This window comes from Podarcis pityusensis (genome assembly GCF_964106645.2).
Source record: "Podarcis pityusensis genome assembly, chromosome: 7".
In the NCBI taxonomy this organism is placed as follows: domain Eukaryota; kingdom Metazoa; phylum Chordata; class Lepidosauria; order Squamata; family Lacertidae; genus Podarcis; species Podarcis pityusensis.
The window spans coordinates 68,747,336-68,768,981 of record NC_138031.1 but is presented as its reverse complement, the minus strand read 5'-3'; the positions used below and the strand labels follow the sequence as shown (position 1 = coordinate 68,768,981).

General features: G+C 46.5%; 1 protein-coding gene across 2 annotated transcripts in view; it reads left to right on the top strand.

Annotated features, from left to right (window-relative positions):
- Positions 1–21,646, top strand: part of CDH20 (cadherin 20) — a 162,873-nt gene that overhangs the window by 120,428 nt on the left and 20,799 nt on the right. For both annotated transcript variants that reach the window (XM_081014751.1, XM_081014752.1), the window contains exons 3-6: positions 4,812–5,106; positions 7,650–7,769; positions 10,734–10,901; positions 14,167–14,354. In XM_081014751.1, the coding sequence (XP_080870877.1) occupies positions 4,812–5,106; positions 7,650–7,769; positions 10,734–10,901; positions 14,167–14,354 (771 nt within the window). The remainder of the gene's footprint in view (positions 1–4,811; positions 5,107–7,649; positions 7,770–10,733; positions 10,902–14,166; positions 14,355–21,646) is intronic.

The window sequence follows — 21,646 nt, the reverse complement described above, 5'->3', positions numbered from 1 at the left end:
ATCTGGTAAGGAAAGGTGCAAGCCAAAGGTGGTGGTGTTTTTTTAAGCACCTACTCTCATTCTGCCTGAACTCAACCAAACTTTCATTCATTGTAGTGGCAATGGGCTTAGAACAGATTCCTTAGCTAAACAGAAATATATGGAGTTTTCTAATATGTTTCCTCAATCACAGCTGCAGTATTGCTGATTCAGACTGTGACCTACACAACATCTTCTGAATTCAATAAAAGCAGGAGCAGGTTTTATGTAGGCCAAAATCAGGACGTTGACAGGTTAGGAAGAACAACATTCCCCAAAGATTCACTGAGTCATAAGGTCAGGCCTTCTGCTTGGTGAAACTTTGCATTCCCCTCTTGCATTCATTAAAGCCCCACTGACACAGAACAGGCTGACCAGAAAAGAGGCGTGGTGAAGTCCATTATTATTTTTTGAATCAGGAAAATTATCCAACACTTTTAGCACTATTCTATTCTAGCACTATAGAAATAAGACTGTACAAAATTCTTTTCTTTCACATTGCTTGGTGTGTGTTTTTCAACATCTCTTTGGTATTCTGTGTTTCCATAATGTACAACTGGTATGGATTTAACTCTCACGTCCTTTTCTATATTTCATGTATTCTGGGCAGTGTGCTCTTCTAAGAATACGTAGAAAGCTGTCATATGGTAGCTTATTATTAGATGAGATGCAAAGGACTGAGCATCCATTCTGCCTTTACTTCCAGCATACTTCCACACACAAATTGGACTGGTGCCAGCTTTTAGACAATCAAACTAGCAACCCAAATGAACCTTCCCAGGCCTTAATATCAGCTCAAATGTCCACCATCAAGATTGATTAGACTGGTGGACACTAGAGACCAATTTCCTAATGAATTTACATTCAATTTGCACATGTTAATTTATAGATTATAGCTATTCTGGATCCTATGATACCACTCAGATAGTGGAGTTGTTCGTTTGTTTGTTTGTTTTCCAATACATAGTAGGTTTTTAAGGGGCATCCTAGCTAAAATAATGGGCACTGGCAATAGGCCTAACAAGCTTGTAATATCCCATGGGTTTGGGGAATAGTACTTACTGTGTGAAGGTACCTTGCAATAGGCCTGCCCTAAGACCTGGATGTAGCAGGGGTCAGCAGAACATCATCAGGTGTGCTATAATATATATTTATGAACAACTGGACAGCCACTCAGCATAGCAGTTAACCAGGCAAAATTAAAATTCCCAACAAGCTCCTACTTGTTGAAGGGAACCACATCCTGGTTGGGAAGGGGAATTTCTGCTGCAAATTAGTCATTTCTCTTAGACAGGCCACACAAATCTGTGTTTGCTTTTCTTCTGAGACTGGGAGGTGAGACAGTTTGAGTTACATTTTATACCAGCCATTTTACTCTTCTAGGTTGTTCTTCAGTGAAGCACTTCCATTGTACATGAGCATGACTTCCTCAGTTATGGAAAATTTCTGTGCATTTGTAGAACTCCATCAAATGGCTCACATGCATCCATGAGACTCTGCAATGTAGTCCTGAGGGCTGGTCCAGATGAGCATCAGCCCACAAGTCTTCTTTTCTTCTTTGTCGATCACTTGTAGCCAAGTAATATTGTCTTCACGGTTTTCAAAAGTGAGTCTGTAAGTGATGGTGGAGGCCAATTCTGGATCCACACATCCTTCCACAGTGAGGACATAGGTTTCTGGGCAGGGGTTAATCATGGTGAGGGTTTGCCAAGCATGCCTTCCTCTTAGCACATTTCTCCCTTTCATCCTGTTTGAGCATCTTCAAAACCCATGACACCTTTGATAAAGGCTGTTCTCCAATTGGAGTGCTCACAGGCCAGTGTTTCCCAGTTGTCTGTGTTTATACTACATTTTTTTAGATTTGCCTTGAGAGAGTCTTTGAACCTCTTTTGTTGACCACCAACATTACGCTTTCCATTTTAAAGTTCGGAATAGAGTAGTTGCTTTGGAAGACGATAATCAGGCATCTGAACAACATGACCAGTCCAACAAAGTTGATGCTGAAGAATCATTGCTTCGACACTGGTGATCTTTGCTTCTTCCAGTGCACTAGCATTAGTTCTCCTGTCTTCCCAAGTGATGTGTTTTACTGATATTCAGATCTCACAGCTTCCGCTGCTGTGTGCTTTCCAGGAGTGCTGCTGCACTTTCCAGGAGGTGAGGCAATGCTGGCATAGGAAGCAGCTATGTCATCAATTCCCCCTAGGTGACTTTAAGCCTACCAAAGCATCGTGGAAAGGAACTGTGCTGAAGCCGGCAACTCTCCTAAAGCAATGAGATAATGTCGGAACCTGTCACTAAAAACCTGACCGAACGCAACAGTTCTAAGAACACAGAGAGCCGGACATTTGCAGCCTCCAACCAAACAGCATGATAAGCATTACCGTATCTCTGGCTTCCTGACATTTCCTAGCATGGCAACAGTTGGCTCACTGAGTGGCAGGAGGCTGCCTTCATGTCTGTTCTTAAGCGATCATCATGCTTGAATGGTCACCTGATTTCACTCTCAGGGCCCCTGCTGATGCTGCCTTAATGACATGGGAGCCACTGGAGCATGTGGTTCACAGAGTGTGGGTTAATCTACTTTGTTGCGATAATAAAAACGATTGAATAACTCCTTTGTTCCAAGCTCTTTCGAGAAAGGGTGGGATACGGATGTGCTTGACACCTTTTCTGAGCCACTACATCAGAAGACACAAGGCCATGTAGGAGTAGCCAACACTGTGTGTTTTCCCAAATCACTGGCACCGGGGTATGCTCCACCCACAATAATTGCATTTTATATTGTGATTTTCCTCAAAAGGGCTTCCTGGCTTTCCTCTCTCTTCATTTAACTCTCAGAATCACCTTCTGAAGTAGCTTAGGCTGACAGTGAATGGCCCACGGTCAATCAGCAAAACAACATGGCTGAGCAGGGATTGGAAACTGGGTTTCTCTTATCCTAATTCAGTACTCTAACAGTTCCATTACGCATTGTCCAGATCTTTTCCAGGAAGGACAAATGTTGCATTGAAGCACTGAAGTGCTGTAAGTGGTTATTGGCGTTTTGTTGCAGCTGCTGCAATCTTTGAAAAACACAACTCCCATAGACCTTGGTAGAATTTACATCTGAGTCCACACCGTAAGTATTGGGGTGTGAGACTTTCCTGCTCAACTAGTTTCCCGGCTATTTTCTTCCTATTCCCATACAGGAGGTTAAACAAAAGAAGCAGACAGGTTTTGGTAGGCAAGGAATCTTCCCAAGCTTTTTCTTACTGTTGCCAGTTGCGGTCCCATAAGCCATTTGATTAAGCCTCGGGTGATTTTGCTCTCAATATTTTTCAATTATTTCACAAGGCAAAGGTGTTTAGCAGACTTGTAACTAATTGAATCATTCTTCTTGCCTTTTGTAAAAGATAATTGATACTGCATTTTGCTTGTCTATGTTCTGTTGCTTCCCAAATTATCAATGCCTACTCAGAACTAATTAGCCGCCATGCAGTGTGTTAATTCGCTAATTCCCTCTAATATTCTAGGGTGCATTATCATCTGCACCAGCTGTGCTAGAGTGTATGATTCAGATGTTCCAAGCTGCTTACCTTGCCCTATTCTTTTACAGTAGCTGTGTTACAACTTTTTCATTTCCTAATAGTTCAGCTGTGTCTTTTTTCCTCCTGCAATCACCATGAATCTCTATGAAATCAATTCACTGCCATAAGGCTCCTTTCCTGCTTTAATTTAATCTTAGGTTAATAATGAAATATTAATTTGGGGTGTGGGGCCATCATAAAATATTCAAAGAAGCAGTTGCTTTTTGTATGAAAAATGCAGGCCAACTAACGGTCTTATTTCTTTCCTAGACATTAAAAAAGAAATGTGTTTTGTAGTATGAGGGTTCACTAGCTAAGGGCCTTTCAAGTTTTGTGGCATGGGGAAATGGAGTGGGGTAGGTGGGATGTAGAGTCGCAGTCCTTTTTAGAGTGGCTATATGCCCTACTTTGCAGAGGGCTGTCCTCTATTTGTGGCAGAGAAAAGTCTAGAATCAGAGGAAGAAGCTGAAGCAGGAGATGAGGAAGGAAGGAGGCCAAGTGGAAGAGATTAGTCAGGCTGGTGGAGAGTCACAGATGTCTCCCCCTCCTGTTATGAAAGCTCCCATCCTCTGTCTCCCAGAACCAGAAGAGGGCTTCATGCAGTTGCAGTCTCCAATTGCTTGGAAAAAGTTATGGAGAGGAGGGGACTTAAATGGCGGTGCTGGGATGGGGAGTTTCAGTCTCAGCAACTGATTCATGGGGTAAAGCCTACCAGGGATGGGTTGCTGTGTTCATTAAGCCTGACACTTAGCCAAGTCTGTGAAGATTGTGTTTTTGCTAATAAAGAGTTAACTCCAACTTTGATCGGTGTGATTTACTGCCAGCTCGCTCTTTGACACACATAACACTGACAAGGGTATTGGGCATGTTTTGCCCCAACCACAAAGTTGTTCCTAAGTGCAGTGCTTCATTTCGCCCCATAGAAGTGAATGACAGACCTTCGTCAAACCTGCTTACTCTTCCTAGTGAGTTTTGCCTCAACTAAACCCCAAGACTGCAACCTGTTTACTTTTTCCCACAGAACCAAGGCAGGAAGAAGCAGCTTGTTCAACTAAAACACATGGCGCACTAATGATGATGGTGATAGTTGGTGGTGGGGATGGTAACCGGAAGTTGTTTGCCTTTCTCTACCACAAAATTAAAATGTCCTGAACCAAATGCATTAAATAGCTCTTCACATATACTTTGAGCTAAGTTCCAACTACATATGGTTATTCTTTGCAGTTGCATTCTGATATGGACAGAGGAGATGGATCCATCAAATACATACTGTCGGGAGAAGGAGCAGGCATTGTGTTTACCATTGATGACGCAACTGGAGATATCCATGCCATTCAGAGGCTGGACCGAGAAGAGAGATCCCAGTATACTCTGAGGGCTCAAGCCTTGGATAGACTGACTGGCAGGCCGATGGAGCCGGAATCTGAATTTATCATCAAAATCCAAGATATCAATGACAATGAACCCAAGTTCCTGGATGGACCATATGTTGCTTCGGTACCAGAAATGTCTCCAGTAGGTAAGTGGGACTTTTGAGAACATGCTTTCAATATATAGAAAACAAGCCAGTTAGTATTCTAAAGAAATATTTGGCCTTTATTCCAGCTCCCTAGCTGAAAAATTGCAAAAGGAAGGGCGGGAACTGGGTTTACAGTTTAGATTTTAATTTCAGCCTATGTGGAGCGTAGGATAGTTATAAAATAGTGATTCCTAGGTGGCAGGGAACCTTCTTTGATCTGTCTAGTTTTTCCCTCAGCCTATATTCTGTTTTTCCTAGCTGTGTAGGGAAGAAACCAGGAAATGTATGACCCTTAAACTTCTCGTGAAACTTCCCTCCCATTGGCTGTGCAGTTTGCTTTGTACTGTTTATTGCTGAAGTGGAAAACCTCTCCAGAGGTAGAAACTGTGGCGCAATTGCTCTGTTTGCCAGCAAGTTCTGTAGTTGAGGCTTGTACCCTACCAAGGTGAACACAGCCCAACAGCCATGTATTGGTGGCTTCCTGAGCAGGCTGCTCTGAGAGGCCCATGGATTAAATGTTCACTTGAGCCCCTTTGTTCTCGCAGCATCTTGTGCAATTCCTTCCGCCCTAGTTTACTGTTTACTGGTTTTGATTTCATTTCATCCAGTTGCCCCCTTTGCACTTGCTTAATAGCAACAGGACTACTGCCAGATATTTATCCTACAGTACCCAACAGATAGCAATAGGAAGATCATTGGGCCACCATGCATGTGTAGCTCAGAAGTTGTGCAGGCCTGCAGTAGACTGTGGCTGTAAAAGCGGTGCTAGGGGAGTCCTCTGCTGCTACACCAAGGTGTGCTGCTTGCTACCTGTCATTCATATGCCCACTACAAAGAGCAAAGAAAGAGCCATAAGCACAGAGCCATGAAGACCTGTGGCAACAAGCCTTGCGCTTCATTGATTTCCAAGCTGTGCTGGGTCCCCAGGGGCCCATCATCAGCCTGTGTAAATTAGATCAGTCATGAGCACTGGCCAGTTTTACACCTGGAGCTAAAAAGGACTTTGACTGCCCATAGATCAGAGAAAGGCAAAGGTGGTTTTAAAGCACCTTAAACTTGGAAAGGTTTATGAGATAAGAAATCCATTGGTCTTTTTGCAGGAGCATGTATAGCACAAAATGTAACCTCCTGACTCTCTGCAGTTTATTAAACAATATTCAAATCCTAGCCACAAATATCGTTCACATTGAATATATCATATCATATAAAGAGCCAGATCTGAAATATATTTAATAGATCCTCATTAACGGTTCTTACTTTTCTCACCATCCTTCTGTTCCCAATAACATTGTCCAAGCATATATGCATTTGCTCTTGAATTCTATTACAATGTGTCATTTCTCTTTTCCATCTTTTCATTTGCTTTTTTCCCTCCACATAAACCTACAAGTTCTTTGGAATGGTGAATGTGTGATAGCTCTATTATACACCAGACATGTTTCTTGTTTTGTATATATAACAATATCTTTTTAAACAATCTAATCCCCAGGACTGCAAAGATAAATGTGGGGGGAAGTATGCTAAGAAATACACTAGTGATACACACTCCTACTTCACACAGCCACAGCTAAGTATTTTTAAGGCCTGTTGAATTCAAGAGAAACATATTAAAACATGCCCAACCCTGGCATTAACTAGTGAGACTCAAAACTGCTTAATATTGGCCAGATCATGCTTTATGCCATTTGTAGCATTGCATGGATGTTATATTAGTATTCATGCATAAAAACTACCAGGGCAGGCTTCATCAACCTCAGCCCACCAGATGTTTTGAGACTACAGTTCCCATCATCCCTGACCACTGGTCCTGCTAGCTAGAGATTGTGGGAGTTGTAGGCCAAAAACATCTGGAGGGCCGAGTTTGAGGAAGCCTGTACTAGGGCTATCAGGTTTCAAGAACAATGAGACAAAGAACTGCACCTCCAATTAAGTTTTTCAACTCTCAGAATTCTGCACCCAAATATTAAGCTTTTTGGCAAATACAATCCGTTTTCACCTTTTGGGAATGACATTACTTAGATAAATGCAATTTAATTGCCCAGATATAATTTGGTTGCTACAATAGTCGTGATTCTTCATTCAGATTTCAGATTTCACTGATGTTTCTGGAATGCAGTTTGTTAAATGCAGTTTGTTGTTCTCATTTTTCCTATGATATTGTTCTTCTCTTCTGCATCATATAATCCTTTTTTTTCAGTAGCAGAGTACCAAGTATGATTTAAAGTTTTATTTTAAAGCTGAAGGACTTATAGAATAGAAAGAAGGTGACATGTTTAGCACCCTGTGGGTCTTAACAGTTCACCAACAAGTGCTGTTATCCTACAGATTATTTACTGATCCAATGATGTCTGGTGGGATTTGTGCTTGTAACCCCCATTAGTGCTAAGAGCTATGTGTGTAAATTCCTCAAGCATTAGAAAGGGAACAGGCTCCTAAATAAATACTCTGTAGAGCAGGACATTTATAATTCACTGAACATAGTTAGATCTGTGTCCTCTCTCCACAGCTACAAATCTAACAAGGTTCTACACTGTTTTTGTCAGGCACCTCCGTTATCCAAGTGACAGCAACAGATGCTGATGATCCTACCTATGGGAACAGTGCCAGGGTAGTCTACAGCATTCTCCAAGGACAGCCATATTTCTCTGTGGACTCCAGAACAGGTAATTTCATTCAAGAGAAAAATCAGCCAAGAATGTGACATTTTCCATTAACTTTCATTCAGTATTCACCTTAGGCTTCATCTTCAAAATGCAAGTCATCAAAGACTATGCAACCCATTGTTTCTCAATAAAGCACCAAGAAGTGTTAAAAACATGAATGAGAAATGATGTGTCGAGTCCAGCAGCAATTGTAGGATGGTGCAATGGAAAGGAAAAGAACTATTAACTTCAGTGGACATTGCATCGGATCCTAAGTGTGGGAAATGACATAAATAAAATGAAGGTTAAAAGAAATACGCAAAATAGATAAGATTGGATGAACGTTGGGGAAATCAGCAAAGTTAACAGTTGCATATGGGCTTCAGAGAACAATCTTGTGACCTGTATTAGCGGTCCCTCAGGGTCAATGTTATCAAAGTCTGTAGAAAAGTAAAATAGAAACAACAGGATAAAAAACTGACCCCATCAATCTCTAGGTGAAGATCCCCAGCCAAACCAAAACCTACAGTTTCAGCACCATACTGTGGGTTAAACTGAGAACAGGGCCTAGAAAACTTAATGTGAACCTGATGCCAGCCAGATGCGAATGAAGCTGCATAGCAACTTTTCACTCTTATGACGGTGTGAGGATGCCCCATATAGCCACAATTCCGAGTATTGGGAGGGAGAAGCCAGATTCAAATCCAGGTCAGCTGCCAGGGTGATCTGTGATTATTCACTGTCTTTTAGGCTAAGCCACCTTGTGTGTTGATGTGAAGCTTAATAAACAAAACCCTGTAAATTCCTTGGATGAATGATTGTTCACAGACTTAATAAGTGTTAACAATCAAACAGCAAGTGGTGGCCGCTTTCCGTCTTGCCAGTGAGCGGCGGTTGCGGCCCGACACGGCATCACCTCTCTCGCCCAGATCCACAGCGCCATTTTAGAATGTTTCCCCATCCCCTCCGTCCGCCATGGAGGCTCACGGGTTCCCGCCAAACCCATCCTTCAAATGAGCCAATCCGCAGTGGCCTGGGAGGGGGGAGGGGCATGGCCATCTACTTAGCCTGGCCAGACCACTAAGCAGAGTCCATTCATTTTATCACTCAGCACTTAGGCGTGCCAGAATGGGGGACTGTGGCTGGGCATGGAAATCCAATACAGTTGTACCTCAGGTTACAGATGCTTCAGGTTACAGACTCCACTAACCCAGAAATAGTACCTCGAGTTAAGAACTTTGCTTCAGGATAAGAACAGATATCGTGCTCTGGTGGCGCAGCAGCAGCAGGAGGCCCCATTAGCTAAAGAGGTACCTCAGGTTAAGAACAGTTTCAGGTTAAGAACGGACCTCCAGAATGAATTAAGTTCTTAACCCGAGGTACCACTGTACATGCATCTGCTTTGACTCAGTGAAGTGCACAGGTTAAGTTAAGCTGAAGCATCAAAGGACTGGAATTATAAAGACTGTAGATATGATAGTTACTGTAGACAAGATGAATTGCATTATATGTTTATAAAAATTTAGCAGCATGTAAGATTACAGTGCCTTGTATGATAATAGTTGTTTTGTCACTACCACAAGTGTTGTGTCCACTGAAAGCCAAACACTGTGCTTTTGTTTTGTTGTTATAGTCTTTGTTTCTTAAAGAAGGGAAACTGAAATCCAGAGAGAGAGAGAAGTCAGATGCTAAGTTGAGAATAAAAATAAAGAGATCGACTATTCCACCGGGGTCCTTTGAGGAAAAGACAAAAAGCAAGATAATAAAATATTACCCTAAAAGTCCAGAGAGGTTTAGCCCTAGGGGTCCATTCTTCTACAACCATGAGCAATAGTATTCAGCAAAGGTAGCAACTGAACTTGGACGTTTTTGGCAGGGTTTATCAGAGAAACCTTGCTGCCACCTCATGTTCTATTTCAGTAAAACTCTCAGGAAGGGAAACTAACTGCAACAACCCTGGATGTTAACTATGGGGTAGTGAATCCTGCCTCTTTTTCCATGTGCAACCTTTGCAGTGTAGCTCCGATTCACTGTTGTGCATTGCATGCATTTCCCTAATTGCAATTAGCTTAATTACACATCATGTTCCACATTCAAAAGCACAGGCATCTCTTGAAGAAGTATAATGAAGTTCTGAACCATTGTTTTGCATGCCATGCACAATTGGTTTAATTACATTAGAGCTTCAGTCACCGCTATAACCTGTTTGCAACAGCAAATATGCACTCTGATACCAAGAGCACAAGATCAGATATGTGCCTAATGATAGCATGACCACAGAAGAGTAATTATTTGAACTTCACACCATTCAAAGGATTCTAACTTATTAATCAATTGCCTTTCAAATGAATAACTGATTAATTTTCATTACCAACAGGGTGCCTTTAAAAAAATAAATACTGAAGGAAATTTGAAATAACTAAGAAAAGAAAGAAAGGCAGAAGTAGCAGCTAGCAGTCAATGTTAGGAGGAAAGGTTGTTTTTAACATTTTCTTTTGTATTCTCTGTTGTAGAATTAAAATAGCCCTGAAAAAATAAACAGGCATTCCCTTATCTCTCAACCTAAAATGTGTCTTTTCACTTATTCAAATTACTCAAATTTAGAATATATAAGAAGGCAAGATGTACTTGTTTCTTACTGTAATCTCTGTATGAAGCAAAAGGAAGAACTAGGCTCTAGCCCTTCTTTCACTAACTCCTGAGTGATCTGTTCATGGCAATTCCTTCCGTGAATGACAAATTACTCCACCGACATGGCTGCGGACCAGCGTTGCATCTGGTTCCTGGTATCTTGAGAGTATAGTCCATTCTGATTCTGCAAAGAGGCATGCCTTTCTGGGTGGTTCCCTATAAACTTTGTTTTTCGTCTTGAAAAGGAAGCATTTCCCAATCAATACTCGGGTTAGTAAATTTGTTACTTTGTGTGCATTATTCAATTAAATGCCTTTTTGTGTGTGTCTTTATTTTCCCCTGCTGTTTTCATAGGCTTAATTAGGACAGCGCTAATGAACATGGATAGAGAAGCAAAAGAATATTATGAAGTGATTATCCAGGCCAAAGATATGGGCGGACAGCTGGGAGGATTAGCTGGGACGACCACAGTCAATATCTCCCTGTCTGATGTCAATGACAACCCACCCAGATTTCCACAGAGTAAGTCTCAGCCACGATGTCTCAGCATTTGGGGGTGGCGGGCGGAGCTTCTCAATGGGCATTTCTTAATTCCAGGTTATTCTTCTCCTGGTGCACTGTTTTGTCCCTACCCAGATTTCCACACAATAAGTGTCCATCACAATATGCAGATCTCTGGCACGTTGCCCAAATAAAAAGATGTGACAAAATATTTGCACAGTAAATATGTGCTTTACTAGTTATCAACAACAACAACAACAACAATGATGGTTTGAAGAATCAAGAAGACAGATTGCCACCCCAAGAAGCTTGCAGTCTAACATCTGACGTGAAGTGGAAGAGAGACATGAAGAAAATGGAGGCAGGGGCAAACAGGGCAAGATTCTGCACTTATCAGTACTTAGGATTAGTTGCCGTAGGGGATAAGAACTAAAGAGCTCACATAGACCTCACAGAAAAGGTGGGTTCTGAGGAAGGCTTTGGAAACAGTACAGATCTGGAGAGGCAGTTCTGGGCAAAGGAAACAGCAAGGGAGACAGGTCAGTCATTTGAGGGAGCAGGAGATCTTCACCACCAGCAGAGGATGGTGGTGTTTGTGGGGGTAGAGGAGCACGCATATATACAGGCAGAGGAATATAGGGCTACTACACCAGGGCCATAAGGGAGTGAGAATGCTGCGATGGGTATTGGAGATTAAGGATAAACATCTGGAGCTTTTCAGAGCGATCAGAGAGTTGAATGGTTTTGGCAACAGAGTCCTGGATGGAGTTGAGGGGACCATGATGGAACAACAGGAGGAGGAACAAAGAGAAATATTGGCATGTAGGCAAAGGGGTAGGCAGCTTCCCATGTGTGACAAGGGGAAGGGGAAGGAAAGGGTTGGTGGAGGTATAAGAGAGCAGAATGGAAGACGAACGGTGGGGAAGAAATCAGGAATGGATAGTTCCAGTATTAGTACTGAATGAAGCTTTAAGTGGATACCAGGAAGCGTTAGTGGCTGCCAGCCTTAGTAAGACTTCAAAGGCAAAGAAGGGATGCTGAGGATTCCTTAAAAAGTGTTGAACTTTTTTAAAAAAATGGTCTTTCCTCTTCTTTTTTTGTCTCTTTACTTGGGTGTATTTCTTTGCATGTTTAAATGAAGGCTATCAAACTAAATTCATTTCTGATAACATAAAATAGTTTTTGTGCTCTTTAGCTTTGTTGTTGTTGTTGTTTAGTCGTTTAGTCATGTCCGACTCTTCGTGACCCCATGGAACAGAACACGCCAGGCACTCCTGTCTTCCACTGCCTCCCGCAGTTTGGTCAAACTCATGCTGGTAGCTTTGAGAACACTATCCAACCATCTCGTCCTCTGTCGTCCCCTTCTCCTTGTGCCCTCCATCTTTCCCAACATCAGGGTCTTTTCCAGGGAGTCTTCTCTTCTCATGAGGTGGCCAAAGTATTGGAGCCTCAGCTTCAGGATCTGTCCTTCCAGTGAGCACTCAGGGCTGATTTCCTTCAGAAATGGAGAGGTTTGATCTTCTTGCAGTCCATGGGACTCTCAAGAGTCTCCTCCAGCACCATAATTCAAAAGCATCAATTCTTCGGCGATCAGCCTTCTTTGTGGTCCAGCTCTCACTTCCATACATCACTACTGGGAAAACCATAGCAGCACAAAATGTGGCCCAAAAGATGCAAACCTGTTATTAGAATATAACCCTAAGTTTCTTATGCAGCTGCAAACCATTTCAGGAAGCATCAAATTTTCACAGCTGCTACAGAGGCTCAACTTCAGTTCAGAGGTTTAAGAAATAGTCAACAGCCTAAATACTGGGTAGATTTCACTGTGTCCCTAGATACTGGCTACATTCCTATGAAGATTCACTGATTCTCATAAAACCTTTCAACCTGCAAGTATATTTCTATAATTAATAAACAACAACAACAGATTTGGACTCTCAGATTCTGTTCCAGCAGTTTCTCATGAAGGTGATCTTAGAACGAGTCTTGTACGAGTCAACAGAATGACTTTCACTTCCTACCTAAACTTCCCTCCGTATCAGAGTTGGGAACTTGTGGCGCTGTTGTTCGACTCCCAACTCCTTTCATCCCCAACTAATATGACCAGTGGTCAGAGAAGATGGAAGTTGTAGTCCAACAGCACCTGCAGTGCTGTGAGTTCCCCATCCCTACTCGGCAGGATTGATAACTTTCGGACTGGTTGGTACCTATGATAGTCTTTGTAGCAACAGCAAAGAATCATGTTTCATCTTAAAAGCTGGGAGTAAATCTCACTGAACTCCATGGGCCTTACTTGCTGTCTATAGGTTTGTGCTTTTACTGTGTCATCAGCTCTTGAGGACTGGAGTCTGCTTCCGTCTTTTATCTTGTGAAATGTTTGACGTGTTTTGCTGGTGCTGGTGAACAAAATGAACACTCTTGTGATACCCTAGAAAGCTCTGTGATTTCCAATGGGAATCAGATCAATGCCTACTTTCTAAATTCCCTCGCATTTTAAAATTTAAAATACCACACTGCTCATCAGTTAATTAAGCACTTGCATTTGAGGGGGGTGGGTGTTGCCTTCCATTGTTCATGTCCCTACCAATTTTACTTTTCAGTCAAAGAATTACACACTGCCATTTCCTCCTGCTGCGCTAGTCTGAAGTGCAACTCTTGAGTTAATAAATACTGCTGCAAGAGGAAGGAATTAATCGAAGCTACTGTGTATTCAAAGGAGCAAAGGGGAACCTTTTACTCTGTAGATTTGTTGGTTATGCATAAGTTTTGCTCTCAGATCAGCTTTGCCACAGGAAGAACGGATGGTTTGATACGAACAATTTAAATATGCCCCCGATATGTCAAGAGAGCTATTGAAACTCAGCAAGGGGGATTTAAATTTGTTTGGATTTTTCTACCCTGGAGTTGACCATGTGCTTCCACAGCCCAGCATAAGGAACTTCAGAGTTTAAGGTTGCAATCCTAACTCTGCTTACCTGGAAGTAAGCCCCATTGAATTAAATAGGATTCACTACTGAATAGAAATAGTTAGGATGGTGCTGTCATAGACTTACTCACAGTGGCTACTTCATTTCATTTCTGTAAGTCTTGTAATGTATTTAGGGCATAAAGAATTCAGCCAGTTAGGCATTTTCAGGCCTTTTGATTTTAAATGATTTGATATGATTTGATTTCCACTGAAATCAGCATGGAGCTTGCAAAGGCTTAATTTTGACGGCATTGTTCTCTTTTTAAATATTATTGAACTTATTTATTTTATTTCACAATTAACTTTTTTTTCCCCCAGAGCATTATCAGATGAGCGTTCTGGAGTCTGCTCCAGTTAGCTCTACTGTGGGCCGTGTCCTTGCTAAAGATTTGGATGAAGGCATTAATGCTGAAATGAAATACAGCTTTGTGGATGGGGATGGACTGGATGTCTTTGATATTGCCACCGAACCTAATCGCCAAGTTGGTGTCATCACAGTGAGAAAGGTAACACGTTCATTCCTCAGCAAAGTGCAACCATTACTGCAAATGCAATTTCCACTGCGATAAAATATTGTTATAGTAATTATTTTTATTACTACTTTGCATTCTACAACTTCTACAACTAATACAACTACGTCCATTGATAGTGCAATCCTATTCATGTCTACTCAAAAGTAACCTCTCTTGAGTTCAATGGGACTTACTGTTGAGTTTAGGATAGGGCTGCCATACATCTGGGAATTGGGCAGGAAATTGGCAAAATGTCTGGGGAAAATTTATAAAATTCAAATAAAGGCAATGTCAGGGGTTCAGGGACAGAGGCACAGGGTAGGCAGGAGATGGAGAGCGATGGGGATGAATCCCAGGACAGCGAGGAAGAGGATGACAATGACTCTAGAGATTCCATGAGTCTTTCCAGCGAATCAGAGGATTCCCAGAAGGGGGCGCCGGTGGTCAAGGCCAGGGGAGCCCCAGGGGGGACTTGTCAGGAGCAGGGGGCCAGCGGGGGATCCCAAAGTGGCAGCTGGGCGTCAGGACCAGCCTCCCCGCCAGAGTGCAGCGAAGGGGGTGGAGGTTCCAGTGTATCAGGGGAGGCGGCTCCGGCAGTAGAGAAAGGAGGGAGGTCGGAGCAAGCCACCCTCCCGGAAGGGGAGGGGAGTAGTGAAGGGAGTAGCGTAGCTGTCAAAAGGAAAGTTAGAGGTTGGGGGCGCGCGCCAAGTTCAAATGTAGAGGCGCGCGGAAGTACAGGGAGCCCGGAGGAGGGGCCAGGTCCCAAAGCCCGCAGGAGGGGGCAAGAGCAGTCTGATTCCGCGTCGGAGGAATCCAGGAGGGGCGAAACCCCAGCGGGCAGAAAGACCCTGCGGAAAAGGAAAGAGAGAAAGAGGTGGAGCAGCGCAAGCCTCTTAAACTGGTGCAGGGCAGGGACAGATTCAGAAGGGACTTCAGCGGTCTAAGCCTAGCAGACGTAGGGCTGCGCGCCTCGGATCTGAAGCAAACAATGAACTGCAATAAACACTTTTGTATATAAGAAAAGAAAGGCGTTGGTCTTTTGTGAGCTGAGACTTGAGGCAGCCCTGACAGTAAGTCCCTTCTCGCAAAAAAAACTGCAAAAAAAAATTTTTTGCAAAGCTCACGAAGTTTGGCAGACATGACTACTGAGGAGCAGATAACGACCCTGCAAAACGCAGTCGCTGAACTCTCCGTTGCAGTACGGGTCTCTCAGAAGACAGTTGCCGAAGCAGAAGCGCGATGCCAGGATCTGCAAGCCAGGTGGGATCAGGCGTGCAAACAGGGGTTCCCGGGGTCCAGATCAGAGGGAATCGCTCTCGGACGGAAGGGGGGCAATTTAGTAGCCCACTTCGATGGGAACCTGAAGCATTATCCCAATTTCAGAGCAGACGTCCTATACGCGCTGCATTTGCTTCGAAAAGACTTCAAAGATGAGGAGGAGAAAGTAGGCTTTATTGTGTCCCATTTGCATGGGGACGCTAGAACCTGGTTACGCAATTTGTGGCGCGAAGATGGTCTTGCCCGCAGGGACTCTGACGAATTTATCAAAGCCATGGACGCTTGCTTCCAATCTACCGTTGACGTTGATGTGGCGCGCCAGGAGATGCATGGATTGCGGCAGGGCAAGGCTACAGTGCGTCAGTACCATTCTCGCTTTTTTGCATTGCTGAATGTGCTGGGCTGGGAAAAAGACTCCCTGGCAGTGAGAGACTTGTTTTGGGAGGGGCTTCATGGCTCAGTAAAAGATGAGCTGGCTAGGGGAGACAGACCTCAAACCCTAGCAGACGTCGTCCAGAGGGCACTCACGATAGGGGTGCGCCACGAAGAACGCCCTTGGCACAGTGAGGAGGGGCGTCACGTCCGCCCACCAGCTAGAGCGCCTCCTTTTCTTCTTCCCAGGGACCTGGGACGTACAAATCCCTCGCCTATGCTGAAGGGAGGGGAGGAGCCAATGGAGCTGGGTCGTGCAAAGGCTCAGTCAGCTGCCGGAGCCTCAGTGTCCGGAGCAGTCAAAGCGAAGCCTCCTAGAGGGACCAGGAAGTGTTACATCTGTGACAGCCCACAGCACATGGCTAAAGAGTGTCCCCAGAGGCTCCAGAAGCACACTGCAGCCTTAGCAACAGTAACAGGGGAAGAGTTCCAAGGAGAACAGTTTCAGGGAAACGAGAATGCCTGGATGGAAGCAGAGATGCTGGGGCTCCACCAGGCAAGTCAGTGAAGCAGTCCCCAGCGCTTTTGCAGCCTACAGACCCCTTACCACCCAAGCCAGTGGTGCAGCTCTCTGCTACTCTCCAGCTACCTAATGGACTCACCCTGGAAGTCCCCATTACGATTGACTCAGGGAGCAACGCAGACTTCGTGGGGATGCAGTTCATCAAGCAGCATCGCATAGCGCTACTACCAGCCACGCTGCCTCTGAACGTCGTCACGGTAGATGGCAGAAAGTTGCTGGGTGGGCAAGTGGTACAACACACGCCACCCATGCTGCTGAAAATTGGGAATCATCGCGAGGTCATCAGTTTCAATGTCACCCAACTGTCAGACACGCCTATAGTGTTAGGCATGAGTTGGCTGGATAGACACAGCCCATCATTAGCGTGGTACCAGCGGCAGCTCACCTTTGGCTCGTCCTACTGCGCACAACATTGCATCCAGACAGGCCAGGAGGAGGAGGGCCAGGAGGAAGGGCAGCAGTTGCATCTAGGCATGGTGCAGGCAGTGCCCCACAAGTACAAGGGGTTTTTGGAGGTCTTCTGTGAAAAGGAAGCTGACCAATTACCACCCCACCGGCCCTACGACTGTGCAATTGACCTCTTACCAGGGGCGACGCTGCCGACTGCGAAGCTGTATTCCATGTCTGAAGATGAAATGCAGGAACTCCGGGAGTTCATAGATCACAATTTGAAGCGGGGATTCATCCGAGAATCCAAGGCCGTGGGGGGCAGTCCTGTGTTTTTCGTGAAGAAGAAGGACACGCCCCAAAAAAGGCTCATTGTGGACTATAGGGCCATCAACTCGATGACAAAGCCCAAGGCCTTCCCCATGCCCAAGATTGACGACCTGCTCGCGACGGTGAGGAAGGGGAGGATCTTCACCAAGTTGGATCTACGCGGAGCATACAATCTAATACGCATGAGGGAAGGTGACGAGTGGAAGACGGCCATGTTCACGCCGCTGGGCACCTATGAATACAGAGTTATGCCGTTTGGTCTCCAAAATGGCTCCCACTGTTTCCAAGCATTCATGCACCACGTGCTAGCAGGACTCCTCTACAAGAAGTGCGTATGCTTCCTCGACGACATTCTGATCTTCTCAGAATCGCAGGAGACTCACGAGAGAGACGTAAAGGAGGTCCTGCAGAGGCTACGGGAGCACAGGCTCTACGCCAAACTGGAGAAGTGCCAGTTCGACGTGACGGAGGTGGATTTCCTGGGCTACCGGCTGTCCGACAAGGGACTAGCCATGGACAGCGCCAAAGTCCGCGCGGTGTTGGACTGGAATAGTCCGCGCAATCGGAAGGAGGTCCAGAGGTTCGTCGGTTTCGCCAACTTTTACCGCAAGTTCATCAGGGGTTTCGCGAAAGAGACGGCAGCTATCACGGACACCCTCAGTTCCAAGAAGAAAAAGTTCACCTGGACGGACCAGGCGGAGCAGTCCTTCAGGAGACTTAAGAGTCTCTTCGCGTCCGAAGACCAGCTGCTACACGTGAATCCCGGCAGGCCCATGCGGGTTGAGACTGACGCATCTGACAGAGCAGTGGGGGCCGTCCTCTTGCAGGAAGATCCGCAAGGGAACTGGAGGCCCTGCGCTTTCTATTCCCAGAAGCTCAGCAAGTCGGAACAGAACTACACCATCTGGGACAGGGAGTTGTTGGCCATCCACGCGGCTTTCAAGGCGTGGCGGCACTTCCTTATCGGAGCCAAGCACACCGTGCAGGTCCGCACGGACCACAAGAACCTAGAGTATTGGCGCACGGCGAAGCTCCAGAGCCAGAGGCACATGAGATGGGCGGAGTTCTTTGCGGATTTCGATTTCCGGATAGAGTATATCCCGGGAGACAACAACGTCATAGCGGATGCGCTCTCCAGGAAACCGCAGTATCTCGAGGAAGCGGCACCAGTGGCAGCCAGGCACATTTTCGCACCGCAAGCGTGGGCGTGCGCTTCCGCCGCCGTGGACCTGGACGCGGTACGACGCGCGCTACAGACGGATCCGTTCGCACAATCCAAGATGGAGGAGGTGCGAAGAGGGACAGCAAAGGACGGCGAATTCCAGATACGCGACGGTCTGCTGACCCGCAAAGGTGCTCTCTACGTGCCCGGAGACGATCTCCGCGCGAAGGTTTTACAGCAGTTGCACGACGCACCCAGCGCGGGTCACTTCGGCAAAGAAAAGACGGCGGACTTAGTAGCCAGAGACTTTTAGTGGCCCCAGATGCAGGGAGAGGTCGCGGATTACGTCGCCAGGTGTGACATTTGTCAGAGGTCCAAGCCAGTGCACAAGAAGCCAGCGGGATTGCTGGAACCGCTGGAGACGCCACTACAGCCGTGGGAACGGGTGGCGCTGGACTTTGTTACTGATCTGCCCAGTTCGCGGGGCAAGACGGCGGTGCTTGTGGTTGTAGACCTGTTCACCAAGATGGCGCACTTCATTCCTTGCGCGAAGGTGGCAACAGCGGAACAGACCGCCAAGCTGTTCATAGACCACGTGTTCCGGGTGCACGGCTTACCGCGGTCCATCCTGTCCGACCGGGGTCGCCAATTCATTTCCAGTTTCTGGCAGAAGCTCCTGGGCATCCTGAATGTCAAGATCAACTTAGCGTCGGCGAGACACCCACAAACCAACGGCCAAGCGGAGAGGGTCAACGCCATCATGCAGCAGTACCTGCGATGTTACGCCAATCAAAAGCCTGCAACTTGGGTGGACTACTTGCCGATGGCCGAGTTTGCCTACAACAACACGAAGCACGCGTCAACGGGGGTGACACCGTTCTTCGCCAACAATGGGCGACATCCCAGAACCTTCCCGGCGTTGGAGACAACGACGCAGGGGGAATCGCAGGGAGCTGAGCATTTAGCAGCAGAATTGCAGGAGGTCCACGAGGAGCTACGACGGCACTTGGAACTAGCTAAACACGCCTACAAAGTGCAGGCAGACAGGCACAGGAGGGCAGGAGAAGACATCCAGGTGGGGGACTGGGTATGGTTAGCAGCCCAGGCGGTGCCGGCCAAGTCGTTAGCTAAGAAGAAGCTAGGACACAAACAGCTAGGGCCATACCAAGTTGAGGGCAGGATCAATCCCGTAGCTTTTCGGTTGACCCTCCCAGAAGGTTCCCGAATGCACCCGGTCTTTCATAGGTCGGTGCTTACACCCTACAAGGCCCCACACAGATTTCAGGAGCCAGGGACGGCACCAGACCCACGTAGAGAATCACCGGGGGGGGGGAGTCACCGAGGACCCCGACACTTAACGAGGTCACGGAAATTCTGGACTCGAGATGGGGGGAGGAGGGAGTGGAATACCTCCTCGCCAGGGAAGGTACCCCGGCCAGCGCCAACAGTTGGGTGCCAGATTATGCTCTGGAGGAACCTCTTCTTAAAGACGAGTTCCATGCACTCTTCCCACACAGGCCCATGCCAGAGGAGTATTTTGACGACTGGCTTTTTACGCCCACACTTTCAGGCAGCACCTTCCGGGGGTTCTCCTCCGCAGAGGAGACCACGCCGGAATCGAGCCCTCCAAGGGGATCGTGCTCAGGGGTGGACACGGACCGCTCTTATTGGTGGGACGATCAACCAGAAGTGGGGTGGCGAAGGGGGCCTTGGCAAGCAGCATCGCCTGAAGTAACAGGGGGAGGGAAGGGTTTGGATGTGTTGGGGGAGGACCCCGGTTTCGAGCACGCATACACTGAACTGGAAGCAGAGGAGATCGACGTCGATGAACTGTATCCAGCATCTACCCCCGCTACAACGGAGCTCCCGGAACCTGCGCCCGAGCAGCGGGAGGGGGGAAGGGGGGGCTTCGAGGGGGGGATGGATGTCAGGGGTTCAGGGACAGAGGCACAGGGTAGGCAGGAGATGGAGAGCGATGGGGATGAATCCCAGGACAGCGAGGAAGAGGATGACAATGACTCTAGAGATTCCATGAGTCTTTCCAGCGAATCAGAGGATTCCCAGAAGGGGGCGCCGGTGGTCAAGGCCAGGGGAGCCCCAGGGGGGACTTGTCAGGAGCAGGGGGCCAGCGGGGGATCCCAAAGTGGCAGCTGGGCGTCAGGACCAGCCTCCCCGCCAGAGTGCAGCGAAGGGGGTGGAGGTTCCAGTGTATCAGGGGAGGCGGCTCCGGCAGTAGAGAAAGGAGGGAGGTCGGAGCAAGCCACCCTCCCGGAAGGGGAGGGGAGTAGTGAAGGGAGTAGCGTAGCTGTCAAAAGGAAAGTTAGAGGTTGGGGGCGCGCGCCAAGTTCAAATGTAGAGGCGCGCGGAAGTACAGGGAGCCCGGAGGAGGGGCCAGGTCCCAAAGCCCGCAGGAGGGGGCAAGAGCAGTCTGATTCCGCGTCGGAGGAATCCAGGAGGGGCGAAACCCCAGCGGGCAGAAAGACCCTGCGGAAAAGGAAAGAGAGAAAGAGGTGGAGCAGCGCAAGCCTCTTAAACTGGTGCAGGGCAGGGACAGATTCAGAAGGGACTTCAGCGGTCTAAGCCTAGCAGACGTAGGGCTGCGCGCCTCGGATCTGAAGCAAACAATGAACTGCAATAAACACTTTTGTATATAAGAAAAGAAAGGCGTTGGTCTTTTGTGAGCTGAGACTTGAGGCAGCCCTGACAGGCAAAAACTTAGATTTTTGGGGGGAGACAAAGCTCAACAACTTTGTCTGGATTTTCACTTTGGGGAGTATAGGAGCCTAACGTAAATCAGTTTAAAATGGGTTTTTAAAAGAAGGGGGGAAGCAATCAGTTGTACAAATTAAAAGTATTCTCGCATCTTTTCCATTCTCGGAGAGGCTGGCATAGGCAGAGTTAAAAGAACATCAAGTTAAAAGAAGCTGGGGGTTTTAGGGGGAAGTTTTAGGGGGAAAGGTTAAGCACTCTGATGCAAATGGCCCCTTCCGGAGGATACGTTGCAAGTGAAACGTGCCAGCAGGACTTCATTGCATGTGCCTGCAATGTAACAAACAGTTTTCATCCAAAGAAACTAGCATGTGAGCCATCCTTCTGACTGTCTCAGTTGTGCCATTACTCAGTTTTGTCTGCTTATTTAAAATTTCAATTATTTCTAAAAAAAATCTTGTTCAC